At 40.2% G+C, this 17,450-nt stretch overlaps 1 protein-coding gene across 1 annotated transcript in view; it reads right to left on the reverse strand.

The window, feature by feature from the left end:
- Nucleotides 1–1,125: 1,125 nt before the first annotated feature.
- The window catches only part of COG6 (component of oligomeric golgi complex 6), a 35,450-nt gene continuing 19,125 nt past the window's right edge, over nucleotides 1,126–17,450 (reverse strand). The window contains exons 10-18 of the mRNA XM_015818696.1: nucleotides 17,311–17,375; nucleotides 16,904–16,995; nucleotides 15,494–15,611; nucleotides 14,534–14,665; nucleotides 12,209–12,376; nucleotides 9,307–9,414; nucleotides 4,522–4,575; nucleotides 2,905–2,984; nucleotides 1,126–1,291 (exon numbers count right to left, since the gene is read on the reverse strand). Of these exons, the coding sequence (XP_015674182.1) occupies nucleotides 1,144–1,291; nucleotides 2,905–2,984; nucleotides 4,522–4,575; nucleotides 9,307–9,414; nucleotides 12,209–12,376; nucleotides 14,534–14,665; nucleotides 15,494–15,611; nucleotides 16,904–16,995; nucleotides 17,311–17,375 (965 nt within the window). The 3' untranslated portion in view covers nucleotides 1,126–1,143. The remainder of the gene's footprint in view (nucleotides 1,292–2,904; nucleotides 2,985–4,521; nucleotides 4,576–9,306; nucleotides 9,415–12,208; nucleotides 12,377–14,533; nucleotides 14,666–15,493; nucleotides 15,612–16,903; nucleotides 16,996–17,310; nucleotides 17,376–17,450) is intronic.

A 17,450-nucleotide genomic window follows, 5' to 3' on the forward strand; every position in this document is an offset into this window, starting at 1 on the left:
GGGTAGGCAACCTTGGCTCTTTTATGACTTGTGGACTTCAACTCCCAGAGTTCTTGAGTCAGCATGGCTGGTTCAGGAATTCTGGGTATTGAAGTCCACAAGTCATAAAAGAGCCAAGGTTGCCTACCCCTAGTCTAGTAGGTATCAAGGGAGGATTTAACAAAGAGAAAAATTTGCATTTGACTTGGAGTGAAAAAGGAATCATGTGTTTTCAGAAGTGTTCAATTTCTCCGTATTTTGAGGTACTCAAATAACTATCAAAATCTGCTTTTCAAGCACAGCATATAACATTTGTGAAACCCTGTTCAGTGTCACTCCTAAGCTATGGAATGCACATCTTCAACCTTCTCTTCCGGCTTTCAGGAAAGAACTTGGGACCTTTCTCTTCAGCTGCACCTTATTAGTTATTTTAATAGTATTAATGGTTTTAAATTTTAAGTGGTTGTTTAAAATTCTTCATTGGTAGCATTTTGAATACTTGATTGTAGAAAGGATACAACCTGTATGATTTTTTAAAATAAAATTTCCGAAAAGCTATCCCAATCCATGCCATTAAAAAGACAAAACTCGTGGAATCCAGTCCTTCTTCCAAAAAATTTACTCCCACCAGAGTTTTCTAAATTTTTGCGTTTTTTTTTTAACTCAATAACTCAATAAGAAAATATTTTTTTTTAAAAAAAATCTGGGAGTATTAGCACTGAGATTTTAATCAAATAAACCAAAGTGTGGCTTGTGCATAGGCTCAATATAACTTACTAAAAACTCTTGAGGAAAAAATAGGGCAATACCAATACTGGTTAAATCATCAAAATAAGAAAATGCTTTGGTTCCACCATTTATTTTAACCATCGTAATAAAAAGTAATCTGAATTATGACAAAGCTTTCCCAAGTTGTAATAAATTACTTTAAATGCTGTCATGCAGCAAAGCTGTCATCCAGCAATACAATTTAACACACACACCCTCAAAAAAAAAAAAACCCCCATCCATGGGATTTTGACTAACTACACATATAATTGCAACCCAAGCAGTCTTCCGCAGGACAAAAACTCAGTTGTCCTTGCCTTTTTCAAAGTTGTATATGTCCGGGCTTGTGTAACGGAGTCAACGTATTAAAAGTCTCTCTTTTTTTTGGCTATAAGATTAGGAGAGCAGCGACTGAACTTGATGAGGAGATCTATATAATATAGTTTCCGGGTCTTTATAAGCATTATCAGGATTCATCACAGCTGCATACAGTTCACTGTAAGCTCTGCAGATCAATTCTGTGGATTGTTTTATTATCTGTTGCCTAAAACACAACCAAGGTTAGACATATAAACATACAACTGATGACAGAAAGTGTCTTGATGATAGAAAGTGTCTTGATGTCCCCTTTCTTTGCAGGAAGAAAAAATGTAGGCCATCCTAATAGCCTCCTGCCTCTACTCACTATAAATGAATACAACCTCTTGCAGTAGACAGAGGACAGATGCTCTTGGGCAGCAATGGCTGGAGGGCCTGAGGGTCTACTCTACACTGTACAGGGCTTTTCAACCTTTTCACCCATTGTACCACTTTTAGGATATGGCAACATCCGAGTACCACCAGCCGCCTAGCAAGGTGTCAAAAACTTGATGACCCCCCCCCAAAAGGAAAAAAAGTGATAAAGTACAGGTAGTCCTCAACTTACAACAGTTTGCTTAGTGACTGTTCAAAGTTACAATGGCACTGAAAAAAGTGCCCCCCAAGACACAGCCGAACAAGACACCTGCCTGCCCACCCGGCGGCGCTCTTCCTCCTGTCTGAGGTTTCCATTGTTGTGAGCATTTCTGCTGAGGATTGGCAGCGGGGGTGGGGTGGGGGGTGTTTGGTTTTTATTCCCCTTGTCTGCTGGGTGGTTGCAGCACGTTTTGGTCACTTCATATGACCCTGGGACACTGTGACCGTCATAAATATGAATCAGTTGCCAAGCATCTGAATGTAAATCACAAGACCCTGGAGATGCTGCAACATTCCAGCTGATCGGCACTTCTTCTGGGCTCAGCAGAAGCACCAGGATCAGCGCCGAGCTCCAGCTGGAACCTGGCACTGATCCTGGCTCTTCTGCTGAGCCCTGACAGCCCTGCAGCTCCAGCCATCTCTCGCTCAGGCTTGTGCGGTGCTGCCACTAGTTCAGCTCATTTCCCTCCCCCGCTACCACTTTTCTAGGATGGTCACGTACCACCTGCCAGGTGGCAATGTACCACAGGTGGTACCCGTACCACTGGTTGAAAAGCCCTGCTCTACACAATGCAAAGTTATGTGACTTCTGGGCCCAACTTCTTCCCCCAATTATTCAGCAGCAGTGCAAGGGTTGTGTCGTCACCTCTGAAACAGCCACAAGGTAAAGTCTTTTTTTAATGAATTTTTATACACCCATCCCTATTAATGATGATGATGATGGAAATAAACTGCCGTGATCAGTTTAATCATTCTTCTGGGATTGCCTCCCCCCCCCGAATGTCCCTTTTCTATATAGGTACAGTATACAATTCGCAGCTAAACAGGTGGATGCAGCCCTCAAACAACTGGTTAGATGTAAAATAGCTATGCAAGCAAAAATAAAAAAAATGGCCACAACCAACTTCCTGGCAAAATTAGTGCAGGATACCCATTGAAAAGAAGAGTTTTTCAGCCAAACAACCTGTTTCCAAAATGGGTCCTGCTGCCTGCCTCACATAATAAGAACAGACTATGAATCAGTAAGCTGTCATCCTCTAGTGTATCGGCCAGTCAAGGGTGGAGCACCATAAACATGCTTAGTCCCCAAATCAGCCCTCTTATGTTTGAGCCTTTGACCGTGATTCTTACATGACTCACACGCAAAGGAAAACAATGAATCCTGATCCTATCAAAGGCAGGAAAAAGAAACACTTTACTTACTTAACAGTTGTGCTCAGGAGAAAGTTTATCTGTGGCATTAACAGACCATCAGGGGCAGACAAATAACGATCAAACTGGACCTGTCACACAGAGAAGGGCAGATGTTAGTCAATGTGTTGTCCTCAAAAAACAGGCCCACTGCTCAGGAGGCAAGAATTGGACCCAAACCTTCTCCAAATGTATTCCAATGCTCCAGGGAGGAAAGGATCTGGAAACACAAAAAGACTGCTGACACCCAATATACTTCAACCAAAACTAAGCTGTAGCATGGAGATGCTTCACCCTAGCCCAGCACTTGCACTAGGTGTCAATCATTTGTATGAGGAAAGAGGGTCAGTCCAGCCTATCTATTCTTGTTCTTTCTGCTCTCTTCTCATTTGCCTCATTCTAATCACTGCTCCTTCTTATATGGGTTAGATTACCCTCACAGGAAAAAAAAATCCCTGGTCCTTAATAATAATAATAATAATAATAATAATAATAATGATGATGATGATGATGATGATGATGATGATGATGATAAAGTTGGAAGGGACCTTGGAGGTCATTTAGTCCAACCCCCTGCTCAGGCAGGAAACCCTATACCATTTCGGACAAATGGCTGTCCAGTTTCTTCTTAAAAACTTCCAGTGTTGGAGCATTCACTGCTTCTGGAGGCAGGTTGTTCCACTGGTTAATTGTTCTAACTGTCAGGAAGTTTCTCCTCAGTTCTAGGTTTGTTCTCTCTTTGGTTAGTTTCCACCCGTTGCTTCTTGTCCTGCCCTCAGTTGCTTTGGAGAATAGCTTGACTCCCTCTTCTTTGTGGCAGCCCCTGAGATATTGGAACACTGCTATCATGTCCCCCCTCGTCCTTCTCTTCATTAAACTAGACATACCCAATTCCAGCAACCGTTCCTTATATGCTTTAGCCTCCAGTCCCCTAATCATCTTCGTTGCTCTTCTCTGTACTCTTTCTAGAGTCTCAACATCTTTAATTGTAATCCTTAAAGTCTATAGATATCAATTATTATTATTTTTTCCAATTTGAATTAAATTATCAACAACTGTCAAACTTAAGACATATCTTGAAGTGACACAGTCCAACTTTTGCCTTAGAATGCAATTTCTGAAGTCTCTTGTGTTATAAAACAATACCAAATGTACTATATCAAAATAACGTATTTGAAAAAACCTGATATGAAAATGAACATGAAATCTGAATCAATGTTATGTCTTCCTTCACATTACAGGAAAATTTATGGCTCTGTAGTGGGTTGACTAGAATTAATTAATTTAGATTGATTTAGAATTAAATTCTAAAATTCCTTTACATTACAGTGAAATGTTACACACCTCTGAGTTTCCATGATTTATTAAACCCACAGACCCCCCCCCAAAAAACAGGAACTGAACTTTAAGAACACCTGGCTTCCTTTTTGCTTTTTTTTCCTTTCTCTTATTTCTAAACTTTTAGATTGAAAATGCCTTGGAATACAAATTAGCCCTCTAATATCTAGAGGAGTATCTTATAAACAGTCATAATGCAATGACAAAGAAACTAAAACATCCACTCTCAAAATCCTATCACAGTTTTCCTCTCTTCCCCTGTACAAGACAGCTGAAAATGATTTATCTCACCATTGCAGCTTTTAATGACATAGAATCCATACTGGGTACATTAGCCAAGGGACCCTAAAATTAAAGGAGAGATAAATAAATGAATAATTACTCAGAATCAGTGTTTTAATAAAATCAAGTCAAAAACTATTTTGCAACAAAGCCCTAAAACTGTAGCATGCTATGGATATTTATGGAATCATGCAATGATTATAGTGACTGAATTCTGGAGACCGCAGGTGCCACAAATCTCTAGATCAAAATTTGAAGTTAATAACTTACTTATCTGGTGAAAGAAAACCAAATTAAGAGCACTAAACAGACAGCCTATTGACTTTATGGAGGACAACTGACACAAATCCACTGACTAATCATGTTTTTGTGGGTCTCTTCATGAAGAATTGTCTCGTGAAAAGGAAAAGAGTATGGTTTTTTTTTCTAAGTTCCTAAAGCAAAATAAAATGTGAATTAAGGAAACTTTAAATAGAAAGAAAGCACAATCTAAAAGAGAGAGGGGAAAGATGATCATTCAGGCCATTTGTGAGAATTTAGAATGTAGGACATGTGATCAAAATTCTAGATCAGGGCTTTTCAACCAGTGGTACGGGTACCACCTGTGGTACATTGGCACCTGGCAGGTGGTACGCCACCATCCTAGAAAAGTGGTAGCGGGGGAGGGGAATGAGCTGAACCGGTGGCAGCAACGTACAAGCCTGAGCGAGAGACGGCTGGAGCTGCAGGGCTGTCAGGGCTCAGCGGAAGCGCCAGGATCAGCGCCAGGCTCCAGCTGGAGCTGGGCGCTGATCCTGGCGCTTCTGCTGAGCCCTGAAGAAGCGCCGATCAGCTGGACTGTTGCAGCATCTCCAGGGTCTTGTGATTTACATTCAGATGCCTGGCAACTGATTCATATTTATGACGGTCACAGTGTCCCAGGGTCATGTGAAGTGACCAAAACCTGCTGCAACCACCCAGCAGACGGGGGGGATAAAAACCAAACACCCCCCCACCCCACCCCTGCTGCCAATCCTCAACAGAAATGCTCACAACAATGGAAACCTCGGACAGGAGGAAGAGCGCCGCCAGTTGGGCAGGCAGGTGTCTTGCTTGGCTGTGGCTTGAGGGGCACTTTTTTCAGTGCCATTGTAACTTCGAACAGTCACTAAGCGAACTGTTGTAAGTCGAGGACTACCTGTACTTTATCACTTTTTTCCTTTTTTGGGGGGGTCATCAAATTTTTGACACCTTTCTAGGCGCCTGGTGGATGTTGCCATATCCTAAAAGTGGTACAATGGGTGAAAAGGTTGAAAAGCCCTGTTCTAGATGATCAAAACTGGGAGATCAGGCAGATCTCTTAATCCCCCAGTTTTAAGAAGGTCAGAGAAAAACAACATTACTTACAGTAGTCTGGATCACTTTATAGCACAAAACTAGAGCGTGTGTTATAGAATTCTGTAGTACGACTTATTAAACAAACCAGCAAAAGCAAAATTGAGTATATCACAATCAAAAAACTCTATCAGCTTATGAATTAGAAAGTTACACTGTTTTTCACAAGATGGCTTGGTGCACTCAAAACTAAAATAATGCATTTCTTTTCATTATTCAAAAACTGCCAAGGACACCAGTAACCACTGCTTATCTTTTTGAATGGAAGGTTAAAAAAACCTAATATAAAATTACAAACAAAGCAAATTCCTGGTCATGTGTGGGTAACCAAACAGAGACAACTCTATCTAATACAAGTTAAAACTTTAAATAAAATTCCAACCACTGAAATCCAATCTATTCTTCTGTGTCTTTTTCAGATAGGTCAGGGTCTCATGATTGCCTTAAAAACATACTTGTTGACATCCTTTTGAGGCCTCCTAAAATCTTATGAATAATCTATCTTCCTCCCAGTGTGTTTAGATTGGGTCCCCTTGGAGTTATTTTTTATTAAATAATTCTATCTGCAAGTCTGATTTCATTTGGCTGAAGAACAACTTTAAATGTATTAAAATGGAAATGATATTACCATAACTAATTTTGATAATATGAAACTGGGTCTTGTCTCTCACCAAAATCTTAAAAGTCTTAAGATATTTCTGTTCCAACAAGAACTTACTTGGTTATTGATTCTGAAATTCTGAATTATATTTATCTCAATATGATAAACTTTGCCTCAGTGAAAGTGTAACCTTAATATCTCCTGTTTCACACCCATGCTTATGCTTATGCCAATGTAGAACAGGCATGTCAAACTTGCGACGTCACGTGACGTATCAGGACTTTCCCCCCCATTGCGGGCAATGGGGTGGGCACGGTTTCATCCTGACGCATCCGGCCCATGGGCCGGCAGTTTGACATGCCTGATGTAGAGCAAAATGCTCTATCATATATTGTTCCTGTGAAGGAGCATGAAGATAACTCATTGATGAAGGAATGCAAGAAATGTTAAGAGGAAATAAATAACAACTCAGTTCTAGAACAGGAAAAGCGTAAAAAACAAATGCAAGTTAACCCTGTCTTAACTGTTTTGTTTGGTGTAAGAAGAGGGTGAGGGAAATTCCTGGGGGCTTTCAAGATTCTGTCATTACGGCCTGCAACAGTAAAGAAAAGTAACATTCCTGAAATCTTTACTCTGTATGCTTTCCTCACCTGGCCTACCTTGAAGGGCTGATCGTTACAATGCAATGTGCTTGATTGCGCTTGACTCCATTATAAATAAAGTAGCCAGAAATAGATAGCCTCCCATTAGGCCACCCTTTCAATTATGATGAATGGGCTCCAACAAGCAAGGATTCTAAGCCAAATTGAAAGCAATGATTTCACTAGCTTACAAATGCAAATATATTTGGACATATTAGTGAAGGATGAGAGAAGAAAAGAAGTGAATGAAACAAGCGTGAAAGTAGAAGACTGCAGTAAGAGAAAGTACAAGCCATGTATGAAAATGAATTAGAGCAGGGCTTTTCAACCAGTGGTACGGGTACCACCTGTGGTACATTGGCACCTGGCAGGTGGTACGCGACCATCCTAGAAAAGTGGTAGCGGGGGAGGGGAATGAGAGCGCCGCCGGGCAGGCAGGCAGGTGTCTTGCTCGGCTGTGCCTTGGGGGGCACTTTTTTCAGTGTCACTGTAACTTCGAACAGTCACTAAGCAAACTGTTGTAAGTCGAGGACTACCTTTTTATCACTTTTTTCCTTTTGGGGGGGGTGTCATCAAGTTTTTGACACCTTGCTAGGCAACTGGTGGTACTCGGATATTGCCATGAAAAGCCCTGGATTATAAGATTGGAAGCCACCCAGAAGATGGGCAGCTATATTGTTTTAAATAAATAAACAAGCAAATAAAATAATCTCAAATTAGTACAAGGAGAGTGGTTACGGAATGCTGTTTAGAACAGACAGAAAAATGTTATGCTACAGAGTGCCTCAGGTTAATGAGTGTGAATATAAAAAAAAGGAGTTTATTTTTATTTTATTATAGAAAAAGCAACAGGCTTGAATTATGGAGAGTTTTGTGTGAGTGTGGAGTTGAAGGCTGGTCGTTAAACTTCCACGATGGAAATAAAGTATCTATGAACATAAATGGAATGTTTAATGAGTGGTTTAACATACAGCAAGGTGTACACAAGAAGCGAGGATGTCCCTTTGATTGATTAAGATATTTATGGATATGCTTGTAGCAATGGAAAAATGTGTTTGTTGGGGCATGAATATAAGTGCACTTTTGTATGCAACCACAGTGTTAGCTGAGGACTCAAAATTGTATTTGTAACAAACCTGGGGAAATGTTTATTATGAGAATGGAAAAACAGACAGAAAAATTGTACTATGTATGAATTGTAGCAGAAAGATAGTAGACAGTATGTGCCCCGATGTAAGGAATGAATGTTTATCAAAAAGAAGCAAAAATGGCTATGTGGGACTGCCATGACCGAAAGGAGATCATGCAAATTATTGTTGGATGGCACTGGTGAGTTCCTCAAAAAGAGGGAAGAGAGATTAATGAAAGGGCAATGTATTACTATGTGGATGAATATGCTGCAAGCAAGAATAATTGGCAGCTGTAAAAACGCGTGGAGATATATAATGAATTGTGTGGGTGTAAATCAAATTTAGCTCTATTTTTTTATTCTTATCTCATGCCTTTAATTTTGGGGGGGCTTACTATCTCTTACTCTCTTTCTGGGTTTTGCAAAATATTGCTTGCCATGAAAGGAAATAGTATGATGGGTTTGCATGTAGGTAATGATAGCCATGCACATAACAACTCCTTTTTGAAACTAAAGCTCTCAGAAATAATTGTCCTTCCTGCTAAAGAAAAAAAACACCAGGAATTCTGAAGTATCTATTTAGATTACAACTCAATATAGTAGACTTACATTTGCAGTTCAGGTTATCCAACTGGATGGAAATATTGGCTGAACAGCTATAGGAGTCTCCAAGTAACACAAATATGCAATCAAAAATAAGCAATTCAGTAGCACTTACTCAGTACTGTGACAGTATTTGCATCTCATAATTGTCTATGAAATAGCTAAGTAACAGAGCCATTTGGCTAGTGTGTTGTATATTCCCATGGGCTCCTTCCAGGAACAGGCAGAATGGTGTATCTTCCACCGAGGCTTATAAACCATTCCCAATGGTTGAACATGTTACTCAAATGTAGAATGGTGGGAATTGTAGCAGGTTTCTTAACCATGAGTATATTTCGCAGCCTAAAGTTGTTCACATGAAAAGCATAAATGCTGGGCAAAACACATCAACAGAGACTTGTCAGAAATGGGTATTGATATTGAAAGTTTCCAAAATTATTGCTCACCTGCTCCGTCTTGTGTTGCTGTACCATGTTATAAATATAATTTAGACCCACTCTAGTTAATACGTAAGACGCTTGTTCGTTTATAAGGGTATCCAAATGTGCTTCAATCTAAAATAAACAGTGAATTTTCACTTACTGCGAAGTATTTAGAATTATCATATTTAATTTATTTGGCACAATTAAAAAAAAATAAACTGGCAATGAGTTTCTATAAATTACATGTTACGAGTCTATGGATATGTAAATTCAATCTCCCAGCTAGATTTTTATGAAGTTTTGAATTGTACCATTTTTCACAATCATCCTATAAGTGTTACAGTGGCAATTTGCACAAACTGACTAGCCACAAAGTTAATTCCATAGCGAAAAGTTTTTGGGGACCTGTGTCTGGAGATGGAGAAAGCATCAATGAAGAGTGCACATTTTTTAAATTTAAAAAAAATCCAACAATATTGTTAAATTAACTGCCAAAGATGAAATAGGAGGAATACATAAATGATAAATTGTATTTTTCACTAATGGACATAATCTTTATCAAAACCCATGTATGGTCAGCAAAGTAACCTTACTTGTAAATGACTGCTATTCTCCAAAATGGATGAGAAGTATGCTTTAGATTCAATATTGAGAACAATTCATCATATCTATTTATTATTTTTAGTATCACAACAGGCTCTGTTCAGATAGTATCTTAGTTTAGTTAGCTGATTCTATTGTCTACATAGGTAGCTCCCTATCTTTGCATTTTCTCTGGCCTTAGAAACAACAATAAAAGTTGGAGAAGGGCAAATTCTTCTGTGCATCAAACAGCTGTTTTGCAATAACCCATGCCCAGATTGAAATATGCATATTTCAGACAATATATAGGACAAACGTGGGTGTTTTGTTCCAGGTAAAAACTGATAAATTACTTTGCGGGGTGGTGGTGGATTAGGACAAAGCCAAGGCCCAAAGTTTCCTTGCAGACAACATCGGGGAGGGAGACAAAAATAATATTGGGAAAATTGGGATGTAAATAGGCTGGTGGGATTTTCTGTGCCCAGATATCATTAGTAGTTGAGAGAAGACAAGGAAGTATATTTGTATGGAGTTGACCACCATTACATAAATATCAGCTTAGCTCTTTAAGAGTCCATGGGGTTAAGAAAAAAACCTTCAAGATTACCCCCTAGATCAGTGGTGAACCTATGGCACGCATGCCAGAAGTGGCACTCAGAGCCCTCTCTGTGGGCACACGCGCTATTGCCCCAGCCCCACTTCCCCCCTCCTCACCAGCAGCCCCCCGGAGGACAGTCGCCGCCGGGCACGGTCCACGTGGGGCAGCACAGCCAAGGACATGGCAGCTGGGCAACAGGGACAATACTCTGCCCTCACGCCGCATTGCGTGCAGATGATGCTGCAGGGCGCGGGCGGAGGGCGTGGCTGCCATGGTGCTGCAGGGCTGGGCAATCTGCGGTGGGCCATGGAGGCGGTGGGTGGCCCTATGGGTGGACGGGGCAGAGTGGGGGGGCGGAGTATGGGCGGGGCAGTTTTTGGGCACTCGGTCTCTAAAAGGTTCGCCATCACTGCCCTAAATTCTCTTTAGCTTAAGAGGGGAGAGAATCCTTGTCAAGCTTTTAAGAGAACGTTATTGTACTTTAGTGTAAAGAATCAGGGCCATGACCGTAAGGCAGGGGTCTTCAAACTCGGCCCTTTTATGACTCATGGACTTCAACTCCCAGAAGTTTGAAGACCCCTGCCGTAAGGAAAATAGGCAAGAACTGTTATATTAGCAAAAACTGTAGGAATATTCTTTAAGTCCCAGGAAACAAGATGGAAGAGTCTCGGGCAGACTCCTTCGTGATTCATTGGGCTACAACAAGGAGAATAAAGCATAATCAGGATAAAGCATAATCAGGTTTTTAAGATTGTGTTGCTATAGTTTATCTCAATAAAATATAGCCTTACTTTCCCTTTGGAATCTGATCTACCCCAAGGGCTGACATCTTAAAAGTAAAGCAAGGTGCCAATTGCTCATATGGTGTCTGCTTTCTGACCTTGCCTACCTCAATGGGTTGACAGGAGGGAAAGCACTGGGAAGCCTGGAATGCAGGAGACTGAAGATAAATCACTTGGAGGAAGGGGGGGAGAAAGTGGAAGATGTGCCCTAATCTTGTGCTACTAACACAAGAGAAATAACACTAGGATCCTTCTAGGTTTTATTTCAATCAAAATCAAATCTCCATTTTTTTTGTTTCTGACGACAAAACATTTAATCAGAACTTTTGGGACATAGTGGTTTCTTTTTGGAGTTAGAAGCAAAACCTGTTTTCTGTTTTGCACAGACTCCTAATTAGATACAACCGGGTTTAATCATGACTAAAACAAAGGAAGAAACCATGGAGCTGCAAGCCACAAACTTGTTTGCATCTTGGCTTAATAAGCTGCTATAAATGTCATTTAATAAAGTTAATTGTAGGATAGATATAACCAGATAACCCCTGTAATTCAACCATCTATTGCCAAACACAACTCAATGATACCTGCTCCTCCCAGCTACCTTATAGCTTGATCTAGAAAAATCTAAGAATTTCATCTCATTTCAATGTAAAATTGTTTAAAAATGATACTTCCATCTCGTAAATTATCCACTGGATGGCAACTGCAATTTATGTGCGCTGTCATTTAAAAAAAAAACAAAACCAGCTTGCAAATATGGCTCAGCTTTTTACGTTTCACTGCTTTGCTGCATCGGGGTTCTTAACCCCCATTAATGATTTTTTTTGTGGCTGCATGCACCAGAGTGTTTACTTTAAATATAAAGCTGTGAGGATACACACATTTAAGAAGATTGTGTTGTATTTATTCCCTGTTAATGGTTAATGGCAAAGAAAACATCAGAAGATTGACTTTGGACGTTTACCTGGTATTGTAACATTTCTAGCCTTTTATCTGTGAATTCAAACAGAGCCAGCATTGTCTTCATCATATGAAGTGAATTCACCATGAAGGTTGCCATGTCAGCAGACCCCAAGTTACTGGCAGACACAGTGCACATCTGCAACAGGGGATCCAGCACACAAGACAGGACCTAGAAGAAAGCAGGAAGAGCAATATACTGACTCAGAGCAACTCTTGGGTATTTTCCCATTCTATTACTCCCCAAAGAAGGAAGTTAATGCTGAAGAAAAAAAAAGAAGAGTCTGCTGGCCTTTGAGCACAATTTCAGATGTTATAAATAAAGCACTACCAGCCGCTTGCTCTTCTAATTTCACATTTCAGTCCAGTGTGTTGCCAGCTGCTTATGCAACCACTTCTACATTTAGTTGGTCATGCTTATTTGTTAATGCCAGAAAAAGGATGTTGCATAGGAAAGTTGCGTAGGCATAGCCGGTCCAAAGCAGAAGTGATACAAACATAGATAGCTGATGAGGCTTGTAGTGTCCAAGCTATTCTGGGGGCGGGAAGGGGGGTGGAGGGGTGGAGCTTGAGGGAAGTTTCAGATTGCAAGAATGCAGTTTTAATGTAAATGTTCAAAACAGCTACCGACTCGTTCAGCATAGCAACAACACAGGCTGCTTGGCAAAGGTGGGGATCCTCTTCCCCCTTGGAAAACTCAACAAGCATCCACCAAGGTTGCCTTTTTAAGAGAGTGGGCTTTCCCACTGTCAATGGAGTCAGTATGCTTATTCCAAAACTTGATTTCTAGTGTTAAGAAAAAAAAAGCTAGAGTGCAGGTAGTCCTTGACGCATGACCATAAAGGTCATCATCATCATCATCATCATAGGTAGTACCAATAGTAATAGGTGCCTTGGGTGCAATCCCAAAACAACTTGAGCACCACTTGAACACCATTGGCATTGACAAATTCGCCATTAGTCAATTGCAAAAGGCAGCCTTACTAGGAACTGCTTCCATCCTGTGACGATATCTGTAATACCATCAAATAATATCTGTAATACCACATCTGCCTATCCCAGGTCTTTGGTAAGGACTCCATAGGTAGACAAAATGCCAAATCCAGTCTGAACACCAGGCTGACTGTGCGATGATCCATAATAATAATAATAATAATAATGATAAAGTTGGAAGGGACCTTGGAGGTCATCTAGTCCAACCCCCTGCTCAGGCAGGAAACCCTATACCATTTCAGACAAATGGCTGTCCAGTTTCTTCTTAAAAACTTCCAGTGTTGAAGCATTCACCGCTTCTGGAGGCAGGTTGTTCCACTGGTTAATTGTTCTAACTGTCAGGAAGTTTCTCCTTAGTTCTAGGTTGCTTCTCTCTTTGGTTAGTTTCCACCCGTTGCTTCTTGTCCTGCCTTCAGGCGCCTTGGGGAATAGCTTGACTCCCTCTTCTTTGTGGCAGCCCCTGAGATATTGGAATACTGCTATCATGTCCCCCCTCGTCCTTCTCTTCGTTAAACCAGACAACCTTTTTTTTTGAGGTGTTAAACAAACCACCATAGTCATTAAGTGAATCTGTGGTCATTGAGCAAATACTGAGGTTGTTAAGCAGACCTATTGTTTGCTATGGGGTATTTTAGCCAAAAAATAGAAATGCCAATTTTGGGCAAAAACCTAATAAATCACAGTGCTGTTGACAGCGGGATGCTGCAAAGACCTATTATTACATGTAGGCCAGTTGTCAAGCACCCAAAATGTGGTCACATGTCTGAGGGGAGGGAGGTTGGAACTTTGGAACTGGATTTTAAGTACCTTTGGGGGAGGATTCATTGTAACTTTGAACAGTCGCTAAGGGACTGGTCGTATGTCAAGGACTACCTGGAGCCCAATTTACACAACTTAAATTTTAGAAAATGACAGCGTTAAACCAAACCTACAAAATGTACTTCAACCAATTGGAAGAAAGGCTATTGCTAGAGAAAGGTTAAGTACATTATTTCTTCTGGAGATTCTGTAATTTAGCTTTAAAAATGAGCTCAGAGAAGTTAGTATCCGCCAACAAACGCGTGTATTATTCTACTAAGAGACGGAATGGAGCCTGATCTTCTGGGTTACAGGAGAGAAGAGGCTGACAGCTCTCTTCCTGAGTTTAGAGAACGGAGAAAGAATTCCAGAGCATCGGAGTAGCCTGCTTTTGTAGCCAGAGAGGAGGAGAGAAAAGTAAAATGTAAAATTTGAAATACGGAAGCAAACACCGCCATCTTCTCCGCATCCTCAGTAAAACCGCTGGCAATTGGCAGGATTACATTCATACACATAGTCTACAATGAAATTAATTTACTTGTCCAAAGTCTGTTTGACGATTATCCAAAGGAATAACACAAGAGTCGTGGGATGCTAGTACTTCACGCAGCAGAGCAAGTGTTTGATTCAGTGCAGGACCTGGACCAAGATCTGCAGGTGGCAGTTCAACCTACAAAAGAAGCCAGAATTTCTGAGCTCAGAAGATGTGTTTATACTGAAGCCTAGGTACACAGAGGAATACAACGGTAATCAAAAACGCCACGAATAAATATACAGTATATGGATTATTAGAACAATGTTCTCCAATCTGGTGTCCTTTAAAAGATTTGGCCTTCAACTCTTAATAATTTCCAGCTAATGTCGCCTTTCAGTTTGGGAAGATAATGGGGTAATACAACCTGAAAATGGTTACATACTGTATACTTGTCTGTTTACAATTTTTGTAATCTACTCCAATCCAAAGAATCTGGCATCACCTAGACAAGCTAATATGAAATCTTTAAGCAAACATGAAATCTAGAAGGCTCCAGATTGGGGAAAAGAAATTACGGTACAACTTTTAATATATAAACAACAATCCTTCCACTCCCACCTTCCTTGAAAGAAAGAAAAAAGTGGAAAAAAGGAAGCCATGTTGCCAATGTCAGTCAATCAGGTTCTGTCATGCCTTCAAACAGCCCACCCCCCCAAGCTGCTTTTGCTTTGGGTGCCACCTCTGTAAAAGTGGCGACTACAGTGTAGAAACGAATTGGAGAACAGGATAGATAAGATTTGTGACTGACAAGCATGCTGATTGACACAAGAAACAGAGGTATGTAATGCAAAATAAATAAGTTTGGAGATCACTTCCCGGCAAAGCACAGATCAGGTTTCCCAAATTATTGTGCAAAGGATCTGTTGCTGATTAAAAAATGAGAAATGCAGCCCTAAAGTCAGCCTTTGGTAGCCCTATATATTTAGCAGAAGAGTACGTATGTAAACTGTTTTTCAAACAGACCTTATCCAGCAGTTTATTCGCATGGAGACTCAAACTATTGAAGAATATCTTTTTGCTCAAAAGGTGCATCTCTTCTATCGTAGTTAACAGCATGGCTGCACTGTTTCCTATAATATTACTGAAATTGAAAATAAAAAGTATGGATGTGAGAGAGGAAATAAAGAGATCTTATTGGATTCAGGGATTAGCAGGTGCAACTATTCCACTTAGGAAGAGGCTTTAAAACAAAAGGGAATTTATATTTTAAAAATGTCCATGCCTTGCAATAAAAAAAAAATGTCTTTCCCCTAAGTCCTTCCTTCCTATGTTTCTCAAGAGCCAGAAGGAAGTTCACCCTGGGAAAACTACTATCTCATCATGAAGCAAGACCGTGACTGAAGCTGGGAGAAAGTTGTAGGGGGGATAAAACACAATAAGCAGCACCCTCTCCATTCCAAGGTAAAGAAAATCTGCTCACAACTGAACAGATTTAAAGGACACTGAGACAAATGACCACCGTCTCAGAAATTCATTAGGTAAAAAACAAAGTTCCTTTTCTCCTCAGAAACAGAAAAGCGGGATATAATCAGGGTGGAATTTCAGAGCTGTACCAAAAGGCAGACCAATTTTTTTTTCTTAGCATTTTCCTCGAAGTGCAGTTTATTTCTTTTTTTCCTCTGAATCTTGATCTGCTGTTTCAAGTGCTGACCCACTGTTTGTGATAGGAATTAACCAACTGGCTTGTCACCCAAGCCTTATATAATAGGATATGAGAGAAAGAGAGAGAGAGAGAGAGAGAGAAAGAGAGAGAGAGAGAGGGAGGGAGGGAGGGAGGGAGGGAGGGAGAGAGAGAGAGAGAGAAAGAGAGAGAGAGAGACTGGCCCAAAGTCACTCAGCTGGCTTTCATGCCTAAGGCAGGACTTGAACTCACGGTCTCCTAGTTTCTCGCCTGGTGCCTTAACCACTAAGTCAAACATATCTCTAAAACTCCTTCCTAAAAGTCTGCCTTGTTCAATAATACAGGAATACATTTTATACCGTTTGCTAAAGGTATCAACTGAGGCTCACCGCTCTCCTCTTAGGGACCTCTCCTAGAAGGCCACGGAGCAGCTACCTCTTCCCAAATCACATATTCCTACCTCTAGTTCAATGAGAGATGGAAGTATATGGAACAGTGAACAGTAGCTAATGGGAATTATCCAGTGAGGTTCCATAAAGTTCAATATTGTCACAGTTGGCTGTTTCAACCTGATCAGAAACAGCTGCTAAGTGCCGATGGCATCACGCCATGTAACAAATGAATATCTTTTCTCAACGCCAGATATTACATTGCAAAGCAGTACAGTGACACTATATTATGCTACAATGTAACGCTTGAACACAACCAGTTCTTCTCAAAACATATATTTATTTTTTTTTACGTTTGCTTACCTAATGGTGTGATGATAAAATTTGAGAAGATTAGAAATTTTATACAAAAGGACTGCTCCGGGTTCAGCTATGATCACCTGTTCAATTCGAACCTGAGAAAACATTTTAAGAACACGCTGTTCAAATGCACACTTCATCTTCGAGAAAATAACAATATACGATTTTAAAATTATTGTATTCCTTTTTTAGGCTAGCAACCTCTGCAGGGATATATTTTAAATACTGCACATTCATGATTCAATTTTGTTTCATATAATAATGAGAAATGCAATCTCCTTGGAAAATAAGCAATCCACAAGGTTCTCTTTTATGCAAGTAATTATGCTATATGTGTTACTATTTGTAAACTACTTTTTCAGTTTTTCCAGTTTTAATACCAAGGGCTTTCATAAAACCAAACATTTCACCTTGAGTGGCCGGCAAACACCTTCTGTGATGTGCCCAACTATTTCTTGCATATTTTCTTCCACTCCTGAAAATAAAAACAATGTATATTAAAAATAGGAATGTTAGTTCCTGTCGTTTAGACAGAAGAAATTCAGCCACG

This window comes from Protobothrops mucrosquamatus, unplaced genomic scaffold (genome assembly GCF_001527695.2).
Source record: "Protobothrops mucrosquamatus isolate PMUCROS unplaced genomic scaffold, P.Mucros_1.0 scaffold778, whole genome shotgun sequence".
NCBI classification, from domain to species: Eukaryota; Metazoa; Chordata; class Lepidosauria; order Squamata; family Viperidae; genus Protobothrops; species Protobothrops mucrosquamatus.